Genomic DNA, 22,801 nt, shown 5'->3' with positions numbered 1-22,801 from the left:
TAAGTCTGTGGTGTGCAGGCTCAGATTTGCTTCATAACAAAAGCTCCTAACCCTGCCTGTTGTAATGTCAGGTGTGACTCATCCTCCTCTTTCCTGCCAGGGATGGGAAAAAAAGTGAAGGAGCATTCATTGTGTGGACTTTGTCTTCCCCCTCTTCTTCTTCTGCTTGCTCCTAGGTGCTCAGGAAGAAGCGATTCCCGTGGCCGAGCCTAAGACTTGTTGCTTGGGCTCCCTTCTCAGCTCTGCCACAGTTAAACAGTGCGATTATAGACCCTCAAAGGCATTTTGGTGAAGTCCATTAAAATCCAGTGTTGGGGGAAGGCCCAAGGATTCCCTTGAGAACCTGGGTCTGACCTGGAGATGGAAATGATGGCTGGATGGTGGGACCAGCTCCTGCTGTGCAGCCCCCAGGGGAGGGGGCCAGCCCATCTAACTGGGAGGTCTCAGCACCGCTGCAGGGGTGACAAATCTCGGACTGTCCGAGCTATTCAGGGCTGTAGGTCTTACTCGTCCTTCCAGCTTTGAACTTTCTGACCTGCTGTGTCTTTTCAGGAACTTTAAAATTAAAAGAATCGAAATATAACCAAGACCACAAAAAAGCTCCTTTGAAGTATTTTCCTGTGATTTTTTTTTTTTTTCTTAATTGGCCTTTACAAGTTTTTCTGGGGCACTTTAGTCCTCTTTGTACTTGACCCTATGTAAATAGGCCACCCAGGGTTGTGTAATAGTCTTGTCAAGAGGAACTGGGAATCTATCAGAAAAGGATTAATTGTTTTCCCGTGCAACCCTAGGGAGATTTTACCACTGCTTAAAACAAGAGTGGGATCATGCCCCCAGTCTGTTAATAAGTGCGATGCTCATTCCCCCTCCATGTTTGTGTTACTCTGATTGATGTATTGATTTAGTAATTGACCTGCATATCCCCATGTTGTACCTATAATCCAGTTGGGGTAATTTAAAAACAGCAGCCACAGTTTGGTACTGTCTGAGCAGCCTGTGCAGCTGGTGACCCACGTGGGAACTGGGGTTGACTCATCAGTTCTGAAAACACAGATTTCTGGAGTGACATCTTGACCAAAACCTATGTTAAATATTCCATATATCTAATGACTAAAGTTAATTTCTGTTTATTATTATTTATTACAGGAGTACTAAAGGCAGAAGTGTCAAAAACAGCTAGCTATCATCAGGGGCCAGTATGCATTTGATACTTGTGGCCTTTTCATTCTGCATTGGTGTTGATGAGTTATTTGTTGACGAGTGGGGAAAGGCAGGGACACAGGTAGATTTCAGCACAGCAAGGAAGTTTGCAGCTATTCAGACAACATTTAATTCCCATATTTTGGGCCAAGTCCTCTCCTGGTGATAGTCAGCAAAGTTACATCAGTTTACACCACCAGGAAATTTGGAGCCAGATGTGCCTATCCCACACGTGAGTTGCTTTATCTGCCTTGGTTTATTTTGCTGATCTCTCTTGCTCAGCACTGTTTGCAATACAGTTAATCCCTCGTGTTCCCTTGAGCTTTGGCTGGGCAGCATCGAGCAGCCATTTCTGCACTAGGGGAAAGTGAGATCAAATTTATCTGCTTAATATCCACTGCACTGACATTTTGTCCTTCTGGCCTGCGGCTGGTGCATTAAACATGTGACTGCTGTCATGCTTAGTGTTACAGTCTTCTGGCTTTTAGGAGCACAGCTGAAGACTGGTTTTTACCTCCCTTCCCATCCCTTTTTTATCTGGAAAAGGAAATAACTGAGATCTCACACTCTCTGTCTTCCTCCCTGCCCCCCGCCCCCCCTCTTAAAATGCTTTCAGGGCAGTCTTGTACTTCTAAGCCCTGGCACTGCACTCACTGGACCTTCTCTGCACTGAAGGATTTCACATGCTCACAGTTTTCTGTAGCCAGGACCCCAGCATGGGGGTAGAAGCACCCTGTGCACGCATGGGTCATATTCTGGCTCAGCACCACGATGAATTGCGCTGGTACGAATCAGGGCTTTTAGCAATCGATCCTGCTGTGTGTAGGGTAGGAAGCTGAAATGGCACGTGGCCTCTAATGGCTGCAGTCAAAGCAAATCCACAGTGTAAAATAGAGGTAGCGCTTGAGAGAGCCGCAATGACTCCAAGTCCTATTCTCAGCAGCACAATCCTCACTGAAGGTCAGTAGGGCTCGGGCTCCCAAGCGCCTGGCTCACACCCACAGCCGAACTGCTGCAGTTTAAGTTACCCGGCACCAGCTGAGCTGCCGTAAGTACGGGGACTTCCACGGGAGAGCTCTTGGACCACCCTGCTCCCAGGGCCCTGGAGCTTCAGCTGACACCATTTAGTGAAATCAGGCCGTGCTGACTCCCTCGCTCCCCCTAACCCACTGGTGTGTCCGAGCCCTGGATTGCTCCTGTAAGGGGAAGCGAGATACACTTGTGAGCATCGCCCCGGCAGGACTGTGCTGGAGGGTGATGGGAGCCTTGCCCAAGAGAGCAAAAGACAAGACTGGCTCAAAAGAACAGCTTTTTATTTAAAAAAAAAAGAAAGAAAGAAAAAAAAAAAGTCTCTCTGCTATGCTAGTGTCTCCTGGCTTCCAATCATTAAAAATAATACAGACATTAACAGACGGAGCCATAGAGCCATCTTTCTTCTCCTTTGTTTAGGGGTGGATGAAGGCTAATGAAACCCCAGACTGTGGGTTTGTTTGCCTTACATAATAGGCAGCCAAACTGTTTTCGGCAACTGCAGCATTCAGTCGAGAGATTCATGGAGGGAAGCCTTAATTAGAGTAATTGCTCTATTTATATAACGATTCCCTTTTGTCTGAGATCAAATAGATCTTTGAGAAATCTTATTTCCTTTCGAGTTAATTTCTGCCCTGTTAGTTTAGTTCATGAATCTTAATGAAGATGAGCGTATTGGGTATCTCCCGATCTCCCTGCTCTCCTTCATTACTAGAGTGGAGACTGTGGGGTGTTAATCTCCTGTGCTGCTGCTGCTTTTCACTTTGGCAGCAACATGGGAGGAACACCAACAGGCAGGAAATGTTAATATCATGAACAGGGAAATCTTCCTTTCCTTTAACAGAAGGGGTTGGGGCTGACTATTGCATTGGCACAGTCCTGAACAGGGGCCCGTTGAGGCACGTGGAAGCTGTGATGGAGAGGAGGTGGGACTGAGGGTCTGCCATCGGATTTGCGATGGGCTGCCCTTGAGCTCCTGGCAAAATAAAGTGATGAATTTCTCTGGGCCCCTGGGCCCTGCCTGGAAGATGGGGGAGAGCCTCCATCTCTGTCATGCGCTTGCATTTGAAAGATGAGCTGCTCAGGGGCATGGGCTTTCTCTTACAAGGTAAATGCGCCCTGCCCAGCGCAACAGATCCCTGATGGGAGCTGGTGCGTCTAAGACTTTCTTTAATACAAGAAATAACGATTTCTTCCTTGTCCAGATGGCTGTCAATGTGAAGGGAATGGCTGAGCAGAAAGTTGTATTCCTGTTCCTGAAGTGCATTACTCCTGTGGTCTGGGCTTGTTCAGTTTCCTAGAACGTGATGCAATTTCATGTAATCTACTCACTGTGATATTACTCATTAAATTGATTATCCTGATGCAAATAGCGCATACATAAGTTACGTATAAACTTATCAGGCATTCCAGTATTGAGGAAGGGAACTTGTAAATTCAAGGAAATTAATGCTTGGAAACATCTGTTTTGTGCAAACATCCTTTCACCAACTTCCAGGCCATTAGACTGATTTGCAAACTCAGCCTCTTGAGACGGAAGTTGCAACGCTGCATGTGAGCAGCACCAGAGCAGTCCAGTACAGCCTTGCCCAGCAGACTGGGAGACCTGGATCCCTTCCCAGCAGGGTCCGAGCCATGCAGGGGGTGAGGGAGGACAGGCGCGGGTCCCCTGCTCTCCCTCACCTGCTCACAGCTTGAGCTCCCAGGGCTGACGCAAATTTTTCCTCATGGTTGGCACTGCTATGTCTGCATTTTTTCCTTGTAACTTCACGGGCCCTCTGTGGACTAATCTCCAGTTTTTAACTTCTTGTCATGGCTTGCTGCATTTTCTTTCAGTAAATGTTTGCAAATGATTTTGTGAAGTCATGTTTTTGGCTCATTCCAGCTGCTGATTTTGGCTGCGATGCTGCTGAGAGGGTTAGCTGAGGTCAGCGAGAGCCTCGCTCAGGTTTGCTGCTCGACAAGCTGGTGTAGTCCAAAGGGACCCAGTCTGAGGATGCTCCCAAGGGGCTCTTTACACCAGGAATGGGATAATCCCCCATGGCTGGATATGATCACAGAGCGAGGGCTTGATGGCTTGGTTCAAGTTTAAGATTGAAAGTCCTGCTATTGGTTTTGCTGAGAGGCATCTTGGATTTGGGTGATTACATGTTTCTTTTTGCTCAGAATCATTTCTGGTTTGCCTTGTTGTCATTACTGTTGAATTTTTTTGCGTTTCTTCACTGGGCTCTGTGTGCCAGAAGTTGAGATTCATGCTGGATTCTGGACTATCATGCAAAATTAGAGATACTCAGTAAACATTAGGAGATGACATTTTGCCACAAAAAACTTTCTGCTGAACATCATCTCTCATCACCTGCAAAAACATTGGAGGGTTGTACTTGGAAGGACATTTAGGGCTGTCCAACTTGCGAAGCAAGAGTCCTCCAACTCTGGCCTTCCCATGGATGCCAGGAACAGCCAACACTTCGTAAGACATTTTCCAGCTGTTTCTGAATGCAGCCGAAGGGATCAGATGAAAGATAAGCTGCACTTCTGAAAACCTTTCCCCTGCACAGCCTGGATGTGCGCAGAGGGCGGGCAGCGTCCGTGTGCTCGGGGCACGCAGCTTTCCCCCTCCTGCTGCTGTTTGGTTCAGAAGCGCTTCTTACATGGTCAGAGACAGGGGCATGGGCTCCAGCTGCTTATTTCAGAGTTGAAGGCTGGGCTTCTAATTAAGTTCCTCAGAAATCCCAAGTTCTTTGTTTGCTTTGCTAGCAGTGCCATCAGATAGCAGAGGCGGCATGAGACTGGCTGTCAGATGCTGCCCTACTGCAGCAGAGAAATGTCAGTACTGCCTAAGGCAGAGAGAAAGAGCTTTCATGGGCTTTTGAGTCTTTGAGAGGCCATCATAGTCTTGTTTTTTCCTGACATACTGGACAATACAAACTAAAACGTCATCTACTTCTTTGTCAGTGCATTAATTTCTGGTGACTTCAAATAGTGTTTGAGAGGGTTAGTTATTCATTTTAGTGGAAACTGGCTTCAAAATTTTCATCCTTTAATTTTATATCCTTCTTACAGTAAGGCAGGTCACTCTGTTCCAGTGCAAAGCATGGGTACTGTCTCTGTTGGGGTCATGGTTTGCACACCTGCTTTTCAGCCCCATTGTCAAATAAAGACTGGAGCTGCTTCCCAGAGAAAACACCCCACCTTCACCAGGCTGTGACGGACCGGCTGTTTCCAAAATTCACCAGTAGATTTTATGTAAGGGAAGAGCAGCAATGGCCAATCTCTCATTTTCTGTCACAGCCCCTGGGTGGGGAGGCGTGTGTACATCCACAGGCTGAGTAACCTGCAGGAATGCTGTGGCTGCCCAGAATACAGGAACGTATTTCAGGTACTGCAGGATGATGTTTAAAGAAAACATTTTCAGTGCCGGTTCCCATGCACAGATGCAATTGAGAGGTCTCAGCGCAGCGTACAATACGTTTATCAGGGATGTAAGTTAACGATAAGAGACCGACCATCCTTTGAAATGATATCCCACCCTCTTGTTGGAGCGGATCAGTATGAGTTTGACTGCCGTGAAAGGGAAGCCTCTTCACGCTGCGTTGATACTCTTTTTAGAGTGCGTGACTTACATTCACTTTCAAGGTCCTGCTAGCCTATGTTGGGGGGTTGCAGTATCTGGGAAACAAGCTTAGAGAAACCTGTCCAGAGTGGTTTATGGTGCTGGTGGATCACTCCAGCCCTTGGTACCCGTGTGCTTCAAAGCCCTGTTTTTACAGACCAAGAGAGGCAGCAGCACTGAGCTCATGCCTGGCAGCTGGGGAAGGTGCTGTTTGATCAGGTGTCCCATGGGTCAGCTCACTCCTGTCAGAGGCAAGGATTAATTCAGAGGGGTCTTGTGGCAGCCCGGCGTTGCTCTCAGCAGCCAGCCGGGGGGTCGTGTTCCAGCAGTGGGTGAATTTGAAGCCTTTGCTCTCCTCCTGCCTCCTTTGAGCACCCAACACGGGGTAGACGGTGCCTAGAGTTACCCAGGACCTGCAGAAGTTTCTCAATCTGCAGGTCCAATGCACAAATCAGAGCTGGCCAGTCAAATTTGAACAGTCATTTTGTTTTGACTGTTAAGTTTTGCTTTTTCAGAGCTCAAAACAGCCCACCTCAAGGGATGGCCCTTGGCTAATCCTCATTGTCCTTATAAAAAGGGTGTTTTAAGCAACCAGGAATGCATTTATATTGGCTCTCAGCTTGTTGCATTGGATGCCTTCGCTTGGTGCAATTTTGGCATCATGTGGAATAAAGCAAGCAAATAGGAATGTAAACACACTTTTATATCCCAGGGCTCTGAACTGGTCTGGGAATGGGCGGTCCAGTTTAGGTTTTGGTCTTATATGGTTGAGCATGAATGGGAACCCAAGCAAAGCATGTTACCAGCGCTTTTCAGTGATTATCTGCTTTCATGATTTTTTTTTTTCCCCCTCCAGATTCAGCAGAAGCTTCCTGGTGTAATGGAGGCGGTGGTAGGTCAAGAGCCAGGATACGTGGGACTTACTCCCAGCTCTCCTTCTCTCCTCTTTGTCTTGTCTTTTTGGACTGTTTTGGTCTATACCACTTCCAGCACCAGCAAGCTCTGATCTTGTTTGAGCTTTCTAGGTGTTCCAGCAATGCAAATAAGAGCTAGTGAGGTGCAGATATCCATCTGTGGGGACAAAGAAGCCGGGCAGGGAATTTCTAGAGAAAGATGGGGCTGCCAGGAGACTTCTGGCCTCTTTTGCAAACCAAAGTAGTTTTAGTTTAAGACTTGCAAAGGCTTGTCTGAACCAGGTCTCTGAGAGCTTTTGGCTTGACCCATTTATGGTTTGGAAACCAAGGTGTTGTCTGGAGAGCAGTATCCCACAGAAATTTTGGGGCAGAGTCTCTTGGGAAACAAATAGTGTTTGGGTTCTGATTGTAGCAAGGGAGAAAAACAGGTCGAAAGGGTTGGGGAGTCAGAGAAGTTGTGCTTGTCCTTGGGCCTGACCATGGAAATGCTGCATAACAAAAGGCTGAAGAATCCAGAGCGAGCATGGGAAGACCCCAGCTGCGGAGAGCTGTGTCGGCTTCGCTCCTGTCCTGGTGACTGCTCTTGCAAATCTGGGTGTGCTCAGCAGCACTTTCTACTGATGTTTTGGGGTGGGATGGGGGAAAACAGTTCTGCTGTAGCAGAATCCCATGGCAGCACGTGTCCTTGAAGGGCTCAGGAGGTTGGGCTGGAGCTTGTGTTTTTGTGATAATGTCAGCAGAGTTTGGGGTCCTGCAAGGTCTCAGCTGCAGATGCCCCATCTACTTTGGCTCTGAAGCCCCCTCAGGATGTGGTATTGGGGAGACTTCTAAAATAAATCTGGCAGTTGTCTGTCTTCTCCCCATCTTCTCTCTAGGTAGGGAATGACTAGACCTTTTATCCGCTCGTCCTAGGAGAATTTGTACCTTCTGAAAAGCTCCTACAGTCAGAATGAAGTTGGTCTCACTGCACCTCCCCTTCTTTTCATTTCCCCATTGCTGAGATGCAGCAGACTTGGTCATTCCTGAAACAGTGACCGATTGTCTGGTTTGGCTGGTTCAGCTATTTGCTAAACATAATGCTCTTTCATCTTCGAGGAAATCGTCTGGACACCTCCACCAGAGTGGAGCTTGCTTTATGCTGCTGTTTCAATAGGCAAATAAAAGCAGCTATTTTCCCAGTTTAAACATAACCTCATTTCTCTAATGAATTAGAAATACTTGAGGGGAGGGGAAAGATTGGTTTTTACTGAATTTTTAAGAACTATAATCCTAAATTAACAAGCCAACTAGCTCTTTTCCTGCCTGGGGAAAGGATTCCCCTCCTCCCCCAATATTTTCCTTCCCCTTAAGAAATATCTGCAGCACTCACACTTCATCATTCTTGTCGGGACCTAAGGGCACCCACAGGGCCCTCTCGCGCTGTGCGCATGATGTGCGGCTTTTCTTATTGCTCCCTGGCAAATCAGGGCACTTTGGCTGAGGTTTGAGATTTCTTTTCACTGGTAGCAGAGTAAAAATGTTACCAAAAGAAATCCTCTTTTAGAGTTTCACCATCGAGAGAGGAGATGGTCACCTGTCTGCTCTCATCTTCTCAGGGTTTGTGGGGCTCTAAAAGCCAGTGCCTTGCTAATTTTCCTCCGTTTCCTGAGATGACAGGAAGGAAAGCGTAGGCTTCTGGCTGCACGTCAGCAGGCTGAGGTTTAGGAAAAAGACACAGCTCAGGACTGACTCCAGTCCAAAGCCTGGCTGGCTGGTGAGCAGCGTTTGAGAGCGAGCTTGTATTCTTGAGAAATTAATACAGAAATAAATAACCATCAAAACCATTGTGCAACATTTATAATGTTGCAAACGATGCAATTCAACTTTCTTTTCTTATTGTGGTAACCTAGGATTTGACCAAAAGAAAAGGGACCAAGGAGAAATACACCCTGACTTCTTCCTCTAGAGAATGAGTCAAGTTCCTTGCATGCAGTTCCAGTACAATGAAATTGAGAAGTCTGGCCAGCCACTGGGTTCAACAGGAAAGCTGAGGACAAGCTTTTGTGCGCCTGCTATTAGGTCCCTCTCCCATGGCCCTACCGGATGGGAGGAAACAAACAGCCTTTTTTGTTTTGCAGTTCATGACAAAGAACCCCAACATGCGGCTGGGCAGCCCTGGGCTGGGCGGCGAGAGCGCGATTCTGCGGCACCCCTACTTCAAAGATCTGGACTGGGACCTGCTGAACCAGCGTCAGATGGAGCCACCGTTCAGGCCCCGAATTGTACGTGGGAAGGAGGGTGGCGGAAAGGGATCCCTGGTGGTTTTTGGTTTTTTTTTTTTCCTCTTCTGGGCTTTATAAGCAGGTTTATTCCCGTGAGACAGGAAAGGAGGTGAAGGAAGGGCAATCTTGACACAAAAGCCCTGGCCCAGGAGCTGGGAGATGAGGCTTTTGGTCTTGGCTTGGCTGCTGGTTGGCCACCTGATGTTGTACAGGTCACTTTTCCCCTCTATACTGGATTTCCAAAGGCAGCTCAACCAAAAGATGCAGGTTTGTAAAAAGCAACTGCAGCAGATTAGGCACCTAACTACCCTTTGCCTTGCCCCAGTTATAAAACAGGGTAAGTAATCCTCATCCTGCCCATCCCACCTACCCCTTCACAACGGGGCTGTCTCTCTCTGTCTGTGCAACACCCAGCACTGTGTTCCCTGCTCAGGCCACTGTCAGCAGAGTGGTTCAAATGGCAGACAGGCTGCAGAGGACACGGTGCTGCTCCTTTTCCCAGTGGTGCCACATCCCTGAGGATGCTCTGTGGTAGCAGAGTGCTGCTCTCCATGGAGAGCCTTTCAAAGGTTCTCTGTGGCTTCCTTGCCTTTGAAATTGTTGCCTGGAGTGGCTTTGTCTCATGCTGTGGTCACTCTGCAAGCTCTTAGTGGCAATGTGGCCCAGTCCTGCTCCGTGAAGATCACGGGGTGCAGGATCAGGCACTTGGGGGAGCTCTGGCAGCTCAGGATCAAGCTCTTGAGTTGTTTCTTGACCTGAATCAAAGGCAAAGGGAGCCTCCTCAAGCCGCCATGAGCTGGACAGGATCTGGGAACATGAGACCATTAGACTTCATTGTCAATAAAACATCTTGTTCTGGATGCAGGAAAAACACACGCCTTGTCAAAATGTGCCACAAACCCGGTTTGTGTGTGTGCATTGTAAACAGTCCCACTTTGTGGCACGCATCAAGGAATCCAGCACCTGGAGGCAAGCCATTTGTCTTCCCACGGCCCAGTAATTCATTATTGTGCAAGTTTAATGGCTCGCACATAGAGGAGTGTACTCCCCCCCAAAACCCAGCTGAGACACTCTACAGATAAGGAGGGCCTGTGTGGAGTCAGCTAATTGGAAACACGGCTGATAACTGCTTCGAATGGCTGGGTCTGTGCTGCCACTTGAGGAAAGGAACTGATTTATGTGCCCTGCCCTGCCGTGTCCGGGCAGGCAACCCATCAAGAGGTGGTGTCAGTTAAATCAGAGAGGGGTTTCCCTGTCAGAAGCCTGCAGAGGCTCTAAAAGGCTTTGCACTGTAAGAGGCTCTGTGGGGGCACTCAGCTGCTCCCAGTCCAACCCCAGAAAAAGCTTTCAGTAAGCTCAGCCTGGGTTATGGAGGTGACGGTTCACTGCACTCAGAATAAAGATGCAGAGCGAGTATCAAGCAGATGATGTGTATTTTTGACATCTCTTTCCTTTGTCTTTTCCGTTTGACAGAAATCCAAAGATGACGTGAGCAACTTTGATCCAGATTTTATAAAAGAGGAGCCCATTCTGACTCCCATTGAAGAAGGAATTCTTCCGATGATAAACCAAGATGAATTTAGAAACTTTTCATTCACAAGCCCAGAACTGCAGCAATAGCTACGGCTCTGGGGAAGGGCTGCTGAGAGGACTGGGGGGAAATGAAATGAAAACCAAGTTTACCAGAAATTTCATTCTCAAGGAGTAACAGTGCACTGACTTTAAGCGATACAGCAGCACCACTGTCAACGTTACCTTAATGTGAAATTGAAACCTTCCTGTGTTTGTAGGGTTTATGCAGCTCTTGGATCAAATATTGACAGGGAACAAACATGATATTGTAAATAGCTTGATGCAGACAGAGAATTGAATGCTGAGCTCATTGGCTCAGCCTCAACGTCACCGCTTGCAGAGGGTTCGAGGAGTCAGCATGAGCATGAAACAAGTGTGTTGCAGCTCTGAGCCAAACAGACTTGTTACAATTCTGATTGTTTGCAAGACTATTTTGAGGAGTCCCAGCACTGTCTGGCGTTTTGGAGCCATGATCCAGCATCCCATGGCCTGACTGACCCAGATGTTCCTACTGACTTTACCTGTTTCTGCAGTATTTATTTCTTTCCGAAGGACAAATGGCTGTCTTTGCCACTGTTTGGGTTTCCATGTGAAATATTTCATTGTGCTGACTAGCAGAAGGAAAAAACAAATGCCCTGTGCCCCACACAGATTCTTCCAAATCAAAGGGAAGTCACGTGCTCGTAGTGTTTTACTGTTTGTGCGATATGAAAAGTTTTAGTGTTTGCATTCTGTGAAATGCCTTTTTACATCATGCATCTTCAATGCTCCTTTCTTTGCCTCCCAGCTGTTTTCAACTATAATGTAACTTGTAAAACTTTACTGTTTATTGGGCCCATTCTATTTAATTATGCTATACAGAGCCCCTTTTGTGGGTTTAGTGCCTCATTAAAATTTTGATCCAAAGTGGTAGCGCTTAAATTATTTGTAGCATCGTTGTGATGGGAGCCGCAGAGCTGGCAGACTGCTTGAAAGCAGAGTCATTGACCAACAGGTGACACAAAAGGACAACTTTCTCCCATGAGAACAATAAACCTTATCTAAGAAATAGGGTGACTTGGTTTGGTTTGGATTTAAGGGCTTATTATTCACAGGGAACTTCTTATCTGTTGCAGCCTCAAGCCTCTACTACAGGCAGACTGAGACAATTTTTCAGTGTAGCTTGTAGAAACCAGACACACTAGGAGATGGTTCTGTGCTTTCCCTGCTCTTCTGGAAGTTGGATGATTTTTCTGTAGCTCCTTGGCACACCTTTGCACTCCTTGCTGGGCTTGAAGCTGTATGTCAGGATTATAGCCTCTTCCTTGGGCAGATAGGAATTACTGGAGAAGAAGAAGGATTTCTAACCTCTTGCAAAACTGATCATGTTTGTATAGGGCTATTCACATGCTTTAACTTGAGAGAAAGGTGAGGTGCAGCAGAGGAACAATTCTGCACAGACCTTCCACCACTGCAACTGTGGAGGTGACACATGGGAGCAGAAGCCTTCGTCAAGGAAATTACACAGGTATGGCCCCCGTTACAGCACAGACCCACCAGTATGTACGTGCTCACCTGCTGTGAGACCAAGTTAGAAATAAGAAATCAAAGCTGAGCTCTACACACAAGTGCTACCCCTTCCCACCCAAGCCCTCTCTACTTGACTGAGTCCCTTTTACTTCTACCCCTAAACCATCAGCTGAACTCTTTGACAGGTGGGGCAGAGGTTCAGTTACCCTTGGACTCTTCTTGCCTTTGTGCTTGTGTGTTATACCAGTTCTCCCTCTTTCTTTCCTGCATCTCCTCTTTCATGTAAGCACAGCTTCATCCTCTGGTCTTCCCTCCCTTCCATTGGCATCTTCTGGCCACATTGCAACCAGCCAGCCTCTCGTCCCTTTCCTGGTCTATAGATATCCAGCTCCTTCAAAGTGGGGCAAAAGAGGAGGAAAGACAGGTTGTATAGCGTAAGTGGGAGAAGGAAGAGTGGATATCCAGAAAAATGATCCAAGAACCAGTTGTGCAGGCTATCTTGAATTGCTTTCCCATTTAGGAAGAAACGGTAGAGGGATGAATGCATTTGCATGAGGGGGCCACCGTGGCATCTTATTCACGTGTGAATTAAGCATAGCGTTCACTTGTCTGGTGCAGACGTGACCCCAGGCAAATCCTCACTCGGTTTCCCACTTGGTTTCCCAGCATTATGACTGCAGCAGTGCTCACTTGGCAAGGGGTAAGTGCAGCTAAGCTGGCCACCGAGAGTGGGAGCACCAGAACTTTCTATGAATTTTGTGTTGACAGCTTTTTAACTCTCCCACTGTTGAGGATTATGAACGACCTCTCCTTCCCTGGAGATCAGTAAGTGATACACTTCTTTGCCACCATGTTGGTGTCATCCCAGGTTTTCATTGGTTGTCTTATGGAGCTGTGGCTCTGGAGACCTTCTGGACTGATTCCAGTCGTCTTCAACATCAAAACGTGATCTCGTCTCCGTGGCCCCAGGATCAGAGCAGCTTTGCTTACACCAGTGACTGTATGAAAAATGTGGAATATTCACCTTTGGAGACTTTTATTGGTGTAGCAATACCCACCAACCTGTGTCCTGAAAGCTTGGGGAATGGAAACTAAGATACCTCTGTAGGTGCTCCATTAGGATTTTTGTGAACTGTAAATCAGAAAGCTTGTAGATCTCTGGAAGATGTAAAATGGTGTCTAAGGCCACCCTGGGGAGCAGGAAAAGCTCCTGCCCTGGCCAGCCAGTACCTGCTTTGGCCCAGGGCTCGTTGGCTTGGTGGGGCAGGGATCAACTATCAAAGGGAGATTCTTCCCCAGCTTCACTTTTCATTGATTTCAAGTGGCGTCAGGGCCACTCCGCCCTACCATCGCCCTTGCTGCAAAGCACATGCGTAGATCTGTGTTTGGACCAGAAGCCTAATGTTCTGCTATCAACTAATTTCCTTGATTTTCACAATTTCACCTGGGTCTTGCTTCATAATTTACTGCAGATCTTCCCCTCCATTGCCTTCCTGGAACTGGAATGTCTACGTAATGATTTCAGCCACTCGAGTCAGCAAATCCTGAGTCAGCCACGTTTGGCCAAGATCCCTGAACTCTCCCATACTTTTTACGAGGAGCTGCCATTTCAGTCGTGTTCCCTCCAGACTCTGTTGGCAGTATGGATGGAGATCAGCTCAATAGAAAGTATCTATGCAATAGCTTTGCTTTTGAAAAAGCTGAATTAGTGTTTGTGCTGCCATTGAATATGTAAAGCAATATTGATTTTTTTTAAAACAAAGCAGGGATACAAAAAAAGAAAGAGTTTTTCCATGAGCTAGCTTGCCAGCTCTTTTGACTTCATTGCTTGCCTGAGTGGATGCAAGATGGTTTTAGTCTATTAATTTGGTCCTGGCTTTAGGAGTATATTAAGCTGGCAGCCACGGGTTTGTAAGGTTTGAAGCATAAAATGCTTGTATTTGCTCCAGTGTGAAAACTGGCAATAGAGCAAATTATAATTAGTTCCCTTTGCACTGCTTTTAGTGCTTGCATGAAAAGGGAAGGTCCCTTTGATGTCTCTAAATTTGTGGTCTGTGCAATCCTTTCATTTTCAAAGAGGTTCATGAAATTTAGCTATAAAATTCAGTGGCCTACATCTCATTCAAGGCCTTTGAAAGTTGAGGGTAAGAAGCAGATGGTCTAGAATGAATAGATGAAAATCATCTCGCATCTACTCAGGCTGGCTGTGCTGCCAAAGACATCATTTTTAATACTACTGCTTGATAAGCAATGGAAAAAAAAAATCTCATAGACTCCAAGTGCCTAAGGGATTTTAATGTTAAAAATGCAATTCGAACTGCTGGATGAAGATGCTTTGAATGCGTTCTCAAAGACTGGCACAGGTTCCTTACTCCTTGTGAAGTCCTGAATGGTTTACAACAGTGTTTTCCCTCGAAGCTGCGTGCTCCTCCTGCAGAAGCTGCTGTTTCTCCAGTTGGATATGAGAGAGGCTCCAGTGGCCATGGTATGAGGACTTGATTAGCAATACCCAGAGCCAGGAGAAATGAAGAGGAAAACGTGTCTGGGATCATCTGCTCTGTCCCTCGGCCAGAAAGTAAAGAGCCATTAGCTGCTGCCTGCTCTCTGTTGGTTTGTTCAGCTGTTCGAGTGTGTGGTCAGGAGGTTCCTGCTCCTCCCCAGGGAGACCATTTCACAGCTTTTACAACTCTTGCTGTTAAGTACATTTCCTGATATTTGGAAATGACGTGAATGAGATGAAAATCTGTCTTATCATGCCATTAGGATTCTCATTGGAAGCTGCGAGTCAGGGTTTGTATTACTAAATATATACAGGGCTGCCAAACCGAAGCATTCAAAAATGATGAGTCAGGTTGTCTGAAAATCATGGCTCACTCAGAAATCAAGAGCTTCCCAAAATAATGTCGAAGTCTTTTTGTGTGTTTTGTTTTTTTTTTTTAACATCTGGATTATGAATATTTCGGATTCTGACTTGCACTTCTCCACATCAATAGCAGCTGGAATGTCATGTAATTATAACTCTCTTAGATGAAAGCTGGGGTCCACGAATTGATGTGAAGCCAGGCATTGGAGCTTGGAGGAAAACGCCGAACACCAGGAGATGGGTGGTAACACTGTGAGAACAGAGGGCATGGATTTTATGTATTTTTCCACCTCTTCCTATTCTTCATGTATAGTCACCACAGTGCAGTCCCTTGCCTCCCTGTCTCAAAACCCATGTAACAGGGCATACAGCATACAGGAGGCACAGGAGTGAAAAAAGAGAAGAGGAGGGCTGGGGAAGGCGTTTACATGCTGTATAGTTGCTGTGTGAAGGGCTTGTTCAGCAGCATTTCTGAACTTGTGCATCAGTCCTTGCACAAGCCTGTCATCTTTTGCCTCCTGCGGCCCGTGCTGCCGTTCCCCTCCCGCCCCGCTGCCCGTCCTGCCCTCCCCTGGGCACAGCACTCTGCACCGCTCCTCGGGCCGTCATCGGCTGGAAGTGTCCTGCTGATGGAGCCCAGCCTGTAGGAAGAGCAGGAGGTTAAAAAGCATGGAGGAAGGATAAGTTGTGTTGGCGGTTGGCTACCTGGGTGTCTTCCGGTCCTGAACAAGGTGGTGGGGACGCTGATACAGCCAGTGTCCCAGTGATGTCCATATATGACTAGAAGCTGTGGGAGAAGGCCAGGCTATCTCCCCTCTCACGCCTTGTATTAGAAGCTAGGAAAGAGAGGGGACAGGATGGCGTCCTCTAAAAAATGGGGTCACAACTCTGGGCTGTGACCAAGAGGGCAGAGTATATTTTAGAAGTACCTAAGGACACTTGGAGGCAACTAGTGAAGACATGCGAGAAAGTCACCCTTTCATCTCTGCCCCCGTCCACACGGCGAAGGCAGATGCCTTTGCCTCGATGAGGGTGGTTTGATCGAGGAGACTTGGGGACCACAGGTCTCGGAGATGGTGGGAGTTAGAAGCTGTTGTGGAAAAAGGTTGGTGGGCAGAGTTGCCGAGGAACATCCCCAAACGCCTTCGTCCCAAGAAGGAAGCTTGAAATGAGCTTGGGTCAGACAGAGACAGAGGCTTTGCTGCGTGGGCTCCCACAGGTTATATGTCAGTGTGAAGGTTTTAGCCCTGAAACAGTTTTAACTTGCCTGTGGGGTTAGCTCTCCTGCTTCACCTCTGAGCTCCCACGGCTGTTGTTGGCAACAGGTCTTATAAAAGTGGAGATGAGAGATTTTAACAGTGAGTTCAGGATTGCTCAAAACTAGTGACTCAGTTCCTCCAGTGCTTCCTTCCCCCCTCCTTCAAGAGAGGGCTTTATTCATCACCTGGTTTCTCATTTCCAAACATTTAACGTGGACTGGGGTCAGAGCCTCAGTTTTTCTGCAACAGTGAGAACTAAAACTGTGTTTCTTCTTAAATGAAACCTGTTTCACCTTCATTTCACTTGATTCCAGGAACAAGATCTCAAGATCTTCAAACCACTGCAACAACAGCAACACCACCACCGTAGACACCACGTATGCCAAGATAGAAGAACATTGCAAGAGTTGTCAATAGAGCCATTTTTGGAGACTAGCCAAGGTGTGCTGTGGTTTGAATGGGAGTGAGAGGCAATTTTATATATCTTCATCTTATCTGCGTCTAGACTCAGATGGGAAACAGTTCCAGGCCTCCTAGTCGTTACAAGCCTGTCTGCTGCCCAGAGATACCTTCTGCACAAAAGTCTTTCTTTTCCCAAATGCAGAGTCTAGAAGAAACAGGGTGTTAAGAACCTTTATTAGAGTTTGGTGCTAACCACAGATTTCTTCTGAACTGAGACATAGTGTCATGGTCATCCCAAGAACTGGGCTGTTGGGTTTGCAAATGCCAACAAGACTCTGGCTGATGTCTCCTCTAGGTTCTGGGATGTCGGTGCCTCCCAAACTTGGAGTGAAGGCAGCACCATCGGTAGCTCAAACCTTCTGACTTGAGGCAGGAAGGCAGTGTTACAGGTGAGTAAGTATTTCACCTAGAGCTGAGTCACCATTATTTTTAAGCTCTGTGGACACACTCCGGGGCTTGAGCTTAAGTATTGTTATCTGATAGACGTATCTGAACGTGTTGCTCTCCTGGGGCAACCTTTTGCCACTTCTCAGGCCCTTTATTCTCGCTCATCGCTAACCCTTTCTCCAAGGAGAAGGCACGGTGGTGGTTTTGTTCAGCTGGGTGCTTCTGCTGCTTCCCTGGACACTGGAGAAAACCTGCCTCCAACTGCCTAAGGAAGCTGGTCAAGTGAGCCATATATCACAGGATAATGTTCCTTTTCAAATGCTAATCTCAGTAGCTTAAAACTCAATTTTAACTGGGGGGAAAAAGGCAAGTGTGACCTTTAAACCTGCTCAGCTAGGCCTGGACTTCTAGCAAAATCCTTCCACTTGTGGGAACCTTCATTACCGAGTTTCACCGGGGCTCCCTGCAGACCCATGAAAATTGCCACGTAGAGCCTGGGTCTAAATTACACCCTGGCAATCGGAGGCTGTCTTTTGTTTTTGCTTCTAATGAGCAAGAATTTCCCCTGCCAGCTCTAATCTGTTACCCTGACTCCTTTAATTTTCCTTGCACTGCAACAATTTACCATGGCCCCGAGCCTCCTGCCCGTGGCAGGCACTTCCCTCACACACGCGGAGGGGAGCTCTGCTGGTGCCGATCTGGTGAAGATGTTGTAACCTAAAATGGGGCTGTCTCTCAGCTATTTTGGTGGAGCCCGGTAATTTGTCTGAGATGGAAAATCCCCAAACTGCAATCAGTGCCTGGGACACCGGAGTGGAAAATGACAAAATTATAACATGGCTCATCTCCCCACGGTGGATTACTCTGTGTCTGCATATGGACCTATCGGCGTTGGTCTGGACCAGCCGGCACGACCGTAAAGGTACTCTGGGCCTTTGTTTTGGCTCTGTAGCCTCTATATTTGGTTCAACATAGAGGAAGCAAAGCACCCATGGTCATGCTAACAACGGAGGTTTGTTAGACATGGGTGATCCTTGGTTCCTCTGAAAGCATCTTGGGCAAGAAGCCGGTGACCTTCTCTTCTCTCTCATTTAGCCAGGTCCAAGCAGAGGGGCTGGGAGGGATGGGTGGATATTCTCGCCTCCCAGCAGGAAGGGACGTGCCTCCTGGGCCAGAGGGAGGTCTCCGGGTTGATGGTGGCCACATTTTGAAGGTGACCTCATGTAGGTGTCTCTCAGTTTTGGTGGAGCACGAGTGTATCCTGGGGACTCCCGAGCACTAACAAATGGCTCCCCAGCAGCAACTGGAGTCCAACAGCGGGCCGCTGGCCCATGGCATCCTGCTTTGGAGGCTGGTTCCTAGGCAGAGACAAGCCATGAGCAAGGAGATGCCTGGAGCTACCCAGGCCTGGAGTGAAAGCCTAAATGCAGCAAGCTTATTAGTGCTCAGCTGGGCTGGAAGATGCACATGAGGTCACTCAGGGACTTAGCCTTAGTCCTCCACCCACCTGTGTCCTCAGGCTGGGGCCATGATGAGCAACTCTTAGGGGAGTGGAGCCTGCCTGCTGTGCAGGACCTTGCAGCTGGGCATGGTGACCGCAGAAAAGGCAGCCCGTACAGCTGGTTGCTAGAATCAGGAAACTTCTTTCAGACGATATCTAAATAAGCGTCCTCACTGAGAATCGGCGGTTGAAGCTGTTGTTTGTGCCAAGACCCTTCTTGCTCCCAGCCCTTCCCCCTGGGCACTGCTGCCCGTGAGCAGGTTGCTTGCGGGGCAATGACCAGAGGCAGCAAGAGCCCTGCGCCGATTTAGGGTCATCAGGCAAAGGTCACACAGGCAACACCTATGTTTCTAAATCTTAGTGTCCACATAGAAGCAGGACTCTGCAGCTTATTTTTATTACCATCATAAAGTAAATCCGGCAGCTTTCTGAGATGGGGTACAAGATAACCCTGCAACAAACCCAAGTAGACAAGTAATTTTCTTTTAATTGCTGTTGTAGGGCAGTAGAAATGAAAAGCCATGTGTCCAAGGGTATACACGCCCCATCCCCTGATTAGGTACATATAATGAGATGGAAAGCTAATCTATCATATTTAGAATCAGTCAATTAGAGGGTTAGGGCTATAGATGCATTTAGCTTTAGCATTAGAGAGATATTTAACCCACATGCTGTACTTAGTCATTACCATGCTAAGTGATAGTAGATGCAGGTCACTCTATATATGGGCCGTAGTAATCAGCTTGAAGTATTACTAATTAAGCCTTTTCACCTTTGGGCTCCCTTGCATGCCACCAGGCATAAAGTGGGCCATCGAGGTCGTGGTGAGATGCTCTTTAAAACCCAGCACCCACGGTGTATTGTGGAGAGGAGAGTGATTTGGCTTTCTAGTTCAGCCTCTGCTGCGTGGAGAGAGTTGTAAACAGGCAACTCTCTTTCTTTATCAGATGCTTTGCTTAGTCGCCAGCAAAATAAGCAATGGCAGATGCCAGCCAGGCACTGCTAGCCCTTTGCTTGCCCTGCTGCCTGCCTGCCCGCCCACCTGGCGTTATTTAAAGCCCGTGGACCATCCAGGTGAATAAACCACATCAAAGCGAGCGTGGCTCTGGCATCTCCCTCCTGGCAATCCTCACTCTCGTTTTTGGAGGAAGTCAATGAAAGCTACAAATGCTGTAGTTACTCTGGAAAGCGGCTTATGCGATTAGGCGGAAGGTCAAAAATAGAAAAGCCCACAAAGGAAGGCCTAAAATATTGTGGGTGCGATACAGCGATGCCCAGTAACGGCTTAGCTGCCTCCCTCTGCACCGCATGAGATGTAGCTGGGTGCCCCGAGGTCCTCAGCCAGCTCTAGTACCGGCCTGTTCATCCACAGGAGTTCATGGACTCCCTCAGGCCAAAAGCTGTTGACAACTTTATTCTTATATGAACGGGGTTTGCATCTGCTTTTAAGACTCTGCTGTGTCAGGCTGGGGGCAGAGCCACAGGCCACCCTGCTGCAGACGGCCAGGAGAACGGCGAGCTTTGCAATGCCTCCCAGCCCGGGAGAAAGGCAGCGGGTAGCCGTGGAGAAGGAGCTGCAGCACCTCCGGGTGCTCGCCAGCCCAAGGGGAGCTACTTTTTTGGACCAGCTTCTCTCTCACAGTATTACTGAGGCATTCGTGGCAGCATCCGGGCCCCACCTTGCTGGGAAGCAACTGCCCTGCCCTTAAACCTTTACCTCTCCATCCTTTCCTCAGAGGCTAATTGCTCCACTTCTGCCCTCATTTCTGGTCTCCCAGGAATCTGGATAGAATTGCCTTGCTTGCAATGGGTAAAGCTGAATATGTGCCCATAACAACCTTTTCCCAGCACTTGAAAACCCATCAACCCCGTCTCTCTGGGGCAAGCCTTTGCAAGCTGGCAGGAGCTGGCACGGAGGTCTTCGAGGAGGGTGCTCCCTCTCTGTCTCAGGAGAACACCAGGAACTGGTGCTGCTCACCAGGAACTGGGAAAGGTCTCAGCTTTGGCATGACCTGGGACCAGGAAACAATTCGAAACGCCAGGTATTTTCTGGGACACAGGCCAAGCGTTGCCCCAGCTCGTCTCGGCCAGCTGGGGCCGGCTGGCGAAGTTCTCCCAAGGGAAGCTGCCAGGTTTGGGGCTGAGGGAGACCTGCCCCAGGGAGGTGGAGTGAGGATGATGCAATGGGCCGTGGCTCTTGCACCACCGAGGAGCCCGGGCGGCCGGTTGGGGCCGGGGCACGGGCAGGGAAAGCGGCTGTGGTGGCCAGAGCAGGCACTGTGTGGTCTCGGGGTGATGCACGACACAGGAGCAGGTCTTCACTGGGCTCCAGGGTGGCTGCCAGAGCTATTGGCTTTCTTGGCAGGTCGCCGGTGCTTCACTACCTGCTTTCCCATGGACTCTATAGATGGAGCACAAAATCTCAACGTAAAGTCAATTTAGCAAGCGCCCGTGGCAAGAAGCCTGTGACAAACATTTCGTGTTTTCCCCACGTGCTGACCAGTGCGTTGCTAACACATCCCCAAACTTGCACCGCGTCCCATTTATTGCTCTCCCTCTTTGCTGGCAAAGCCACTGAAGGCGGCTGGGGAGGTACAGTGGGGTGGGAAGCACGGGGCTGGAGCAGCAGTGACCACCCCCAGCCGCAAAGCAGCACCTCCTGCAGCATCGCCAGCTGCAGGAACTGCAGTCGGTGGTGGCTGCCGTAACCCCTGGGATATTTGACTTAAGGTGACGGGGAAGGTCAAACAGTCGGGCAGCAGCGAGGCTGTGCATTTTTGTCCTTTGAGCTGTGCTCTTCAGGGGGGTGCTTGTTTTTTTTTTCCCTGCTTCTTAGACAGTAACCACAGGTCTTGTAGGGACTTTCCATCTCCCACTAATCTGGTTAGCACGTCAGGGTCAGCTGCATCTCGGCATTCACAGGTTGGTCAATCACTGGACAGGTCTTTGCAAATCCACGTTAAGTCATGCCAGCCCATAGACATGCCTCACTCGGTATCTACATGATCTTTGTATTGTCTCGTTTGTCCTCCTCCCTCTCCTGTGTTTTTGCCCGAGATCCTCTAGTGGCATTTCAGCTCCCTGTTTGGGAGGAGCAGCGTTGAACCAAGGAGAAAGTATAAATTTGATCTCTGAAAAGTTGATTTTATCACCATTTGTGCCCGTGTTTTGTTTTGGAGGGGGTCGTTTGTTGTTCATTTACCCAGCTTGCCAAGCTACTCCAGTGCTCGGTCAGCACTTGAAGCTGGCATGAATAATCACGGCTCTGCCCGTCTGGGTCGGGATGTCTGCTATGGGTCCGCGCTGTGTGAGCAGAGCGTTGCCATGGTTTTGCAACGCCAGCTTTGGTGATGGCGTGGCCGGGAGCCCCCTCTGCCACCGGCGGGGAGGGTGGGTGCTGCCCCTCGCTCAGCACCGTACTGGGGCGGGAGATGCTCACCTTTTCCCATGAAAGAGATAGGTGCTCAGCACTGGGAGTTATTCCCGCTCTCCCCCGGGTTGCTCCGGCAGAGCAGCTTTCAGCTCCGCTGCACGCGCAGCCCAGCCCCGCCGCAGCACCTCTCTGCCGGGCTCTCCCGGCCGCCCGCGCTGGGAAGGGTGGGATGGGTGGGAAGAGTGCAGGGAGCGTGGAAAGACCTGTGCAATCAAGCAACCTCCTCGACCTCCACCCTGTCATGGTGCGGGCATCCATACGATCCACCACCGTTTTTTTTGATGCTATTTTGGCTCTTTTCCCCCCCTGAACTTTGCTGGTTTTCCATAGGCACCAGAGGTGTCCCACCGGCCTTCCTCCGAGCCGTGGCCCATCTGCGATAGCCAAGAGCAAAGGGGAGGAAGGTGCGGGGGTCCTGCACATCAGAGACCTCCCCCAGCTCGCATCTGTCTCTGCTAGGAAAGGTGAAGATTTCTTTGCCAGCCGGGTATTGTGAAACCACGGCCGTGCCGTGAGCGAGAGGGTGGATCCAGCAGGAAACGCGCGTGTTTTATATATGGGGTGAGAGCCTGGATTTTCAGAAGTAAACTTTGGGTCATGGTTTTGGGAGGTGCTGGGGTGTGGTTGGGTTTTTTTTTTCCTGTTTGCTTTCTTCCATTGCAGCTCTAGGTCTCATTCAAGAGCTCTGAATTTTTGAAGAGGGGTACTTAGCCTGGGCTCCAAGCCTGTATTCCTGGTGATGGTGATGGAAAGCCCACCCGTGACCTGAAGCACCATCGGCATTTCAGAGCCCGAGCC

The 22,801-nt window shown here is 48.7% G+C and overlaps 1 protein-coding gene across 1 annotated transcript in view; it reads left to right on the top strand.

The window, feature by feature from the left end:
• Positions 1-11,542, top strand: part of PRKCH (protein kinase C eta) — a 119,857-nt gene extending 108,315 nt beyond the window's left edge. The window contains exons 13-14 of the mRNA XM_072865707.1: positions 8,874-9,017; positions 10,491-11,542. Coding sequence (XP_072721808.1) covers positions 8,874-9,017; positions 10,491-10,637 — 291 coding nt within the window. The 3' untranslated portion in view covers positions 10,638-11,542. The remainder of the gene's footprint in view (positions 1-8,873; positions 9,018-10,490) is intronic.
• The last annotated feature ends 11,259 nt before the right edge of the window (positions 11,543-22,801 follow it).

The sequence above is a fragment of the Ciconia boyciana genome, chromosome 6 (assembly GCF_034638445.1).
Source record: "Ciconia boyciana chromosome 6, ASM3463844v1, whole genome shotgun sequence".
In the NCBI taxonomy this organism is placed as follows: Eukaryota; Metazoa; Chordata; class Aves; order Ciconiiformes; family Ciconiidae; genus Ciconia; species Ciconia boyciana.
This window is presented reverse-complemented; position numbering and strand designations above follow the sequence as displayed.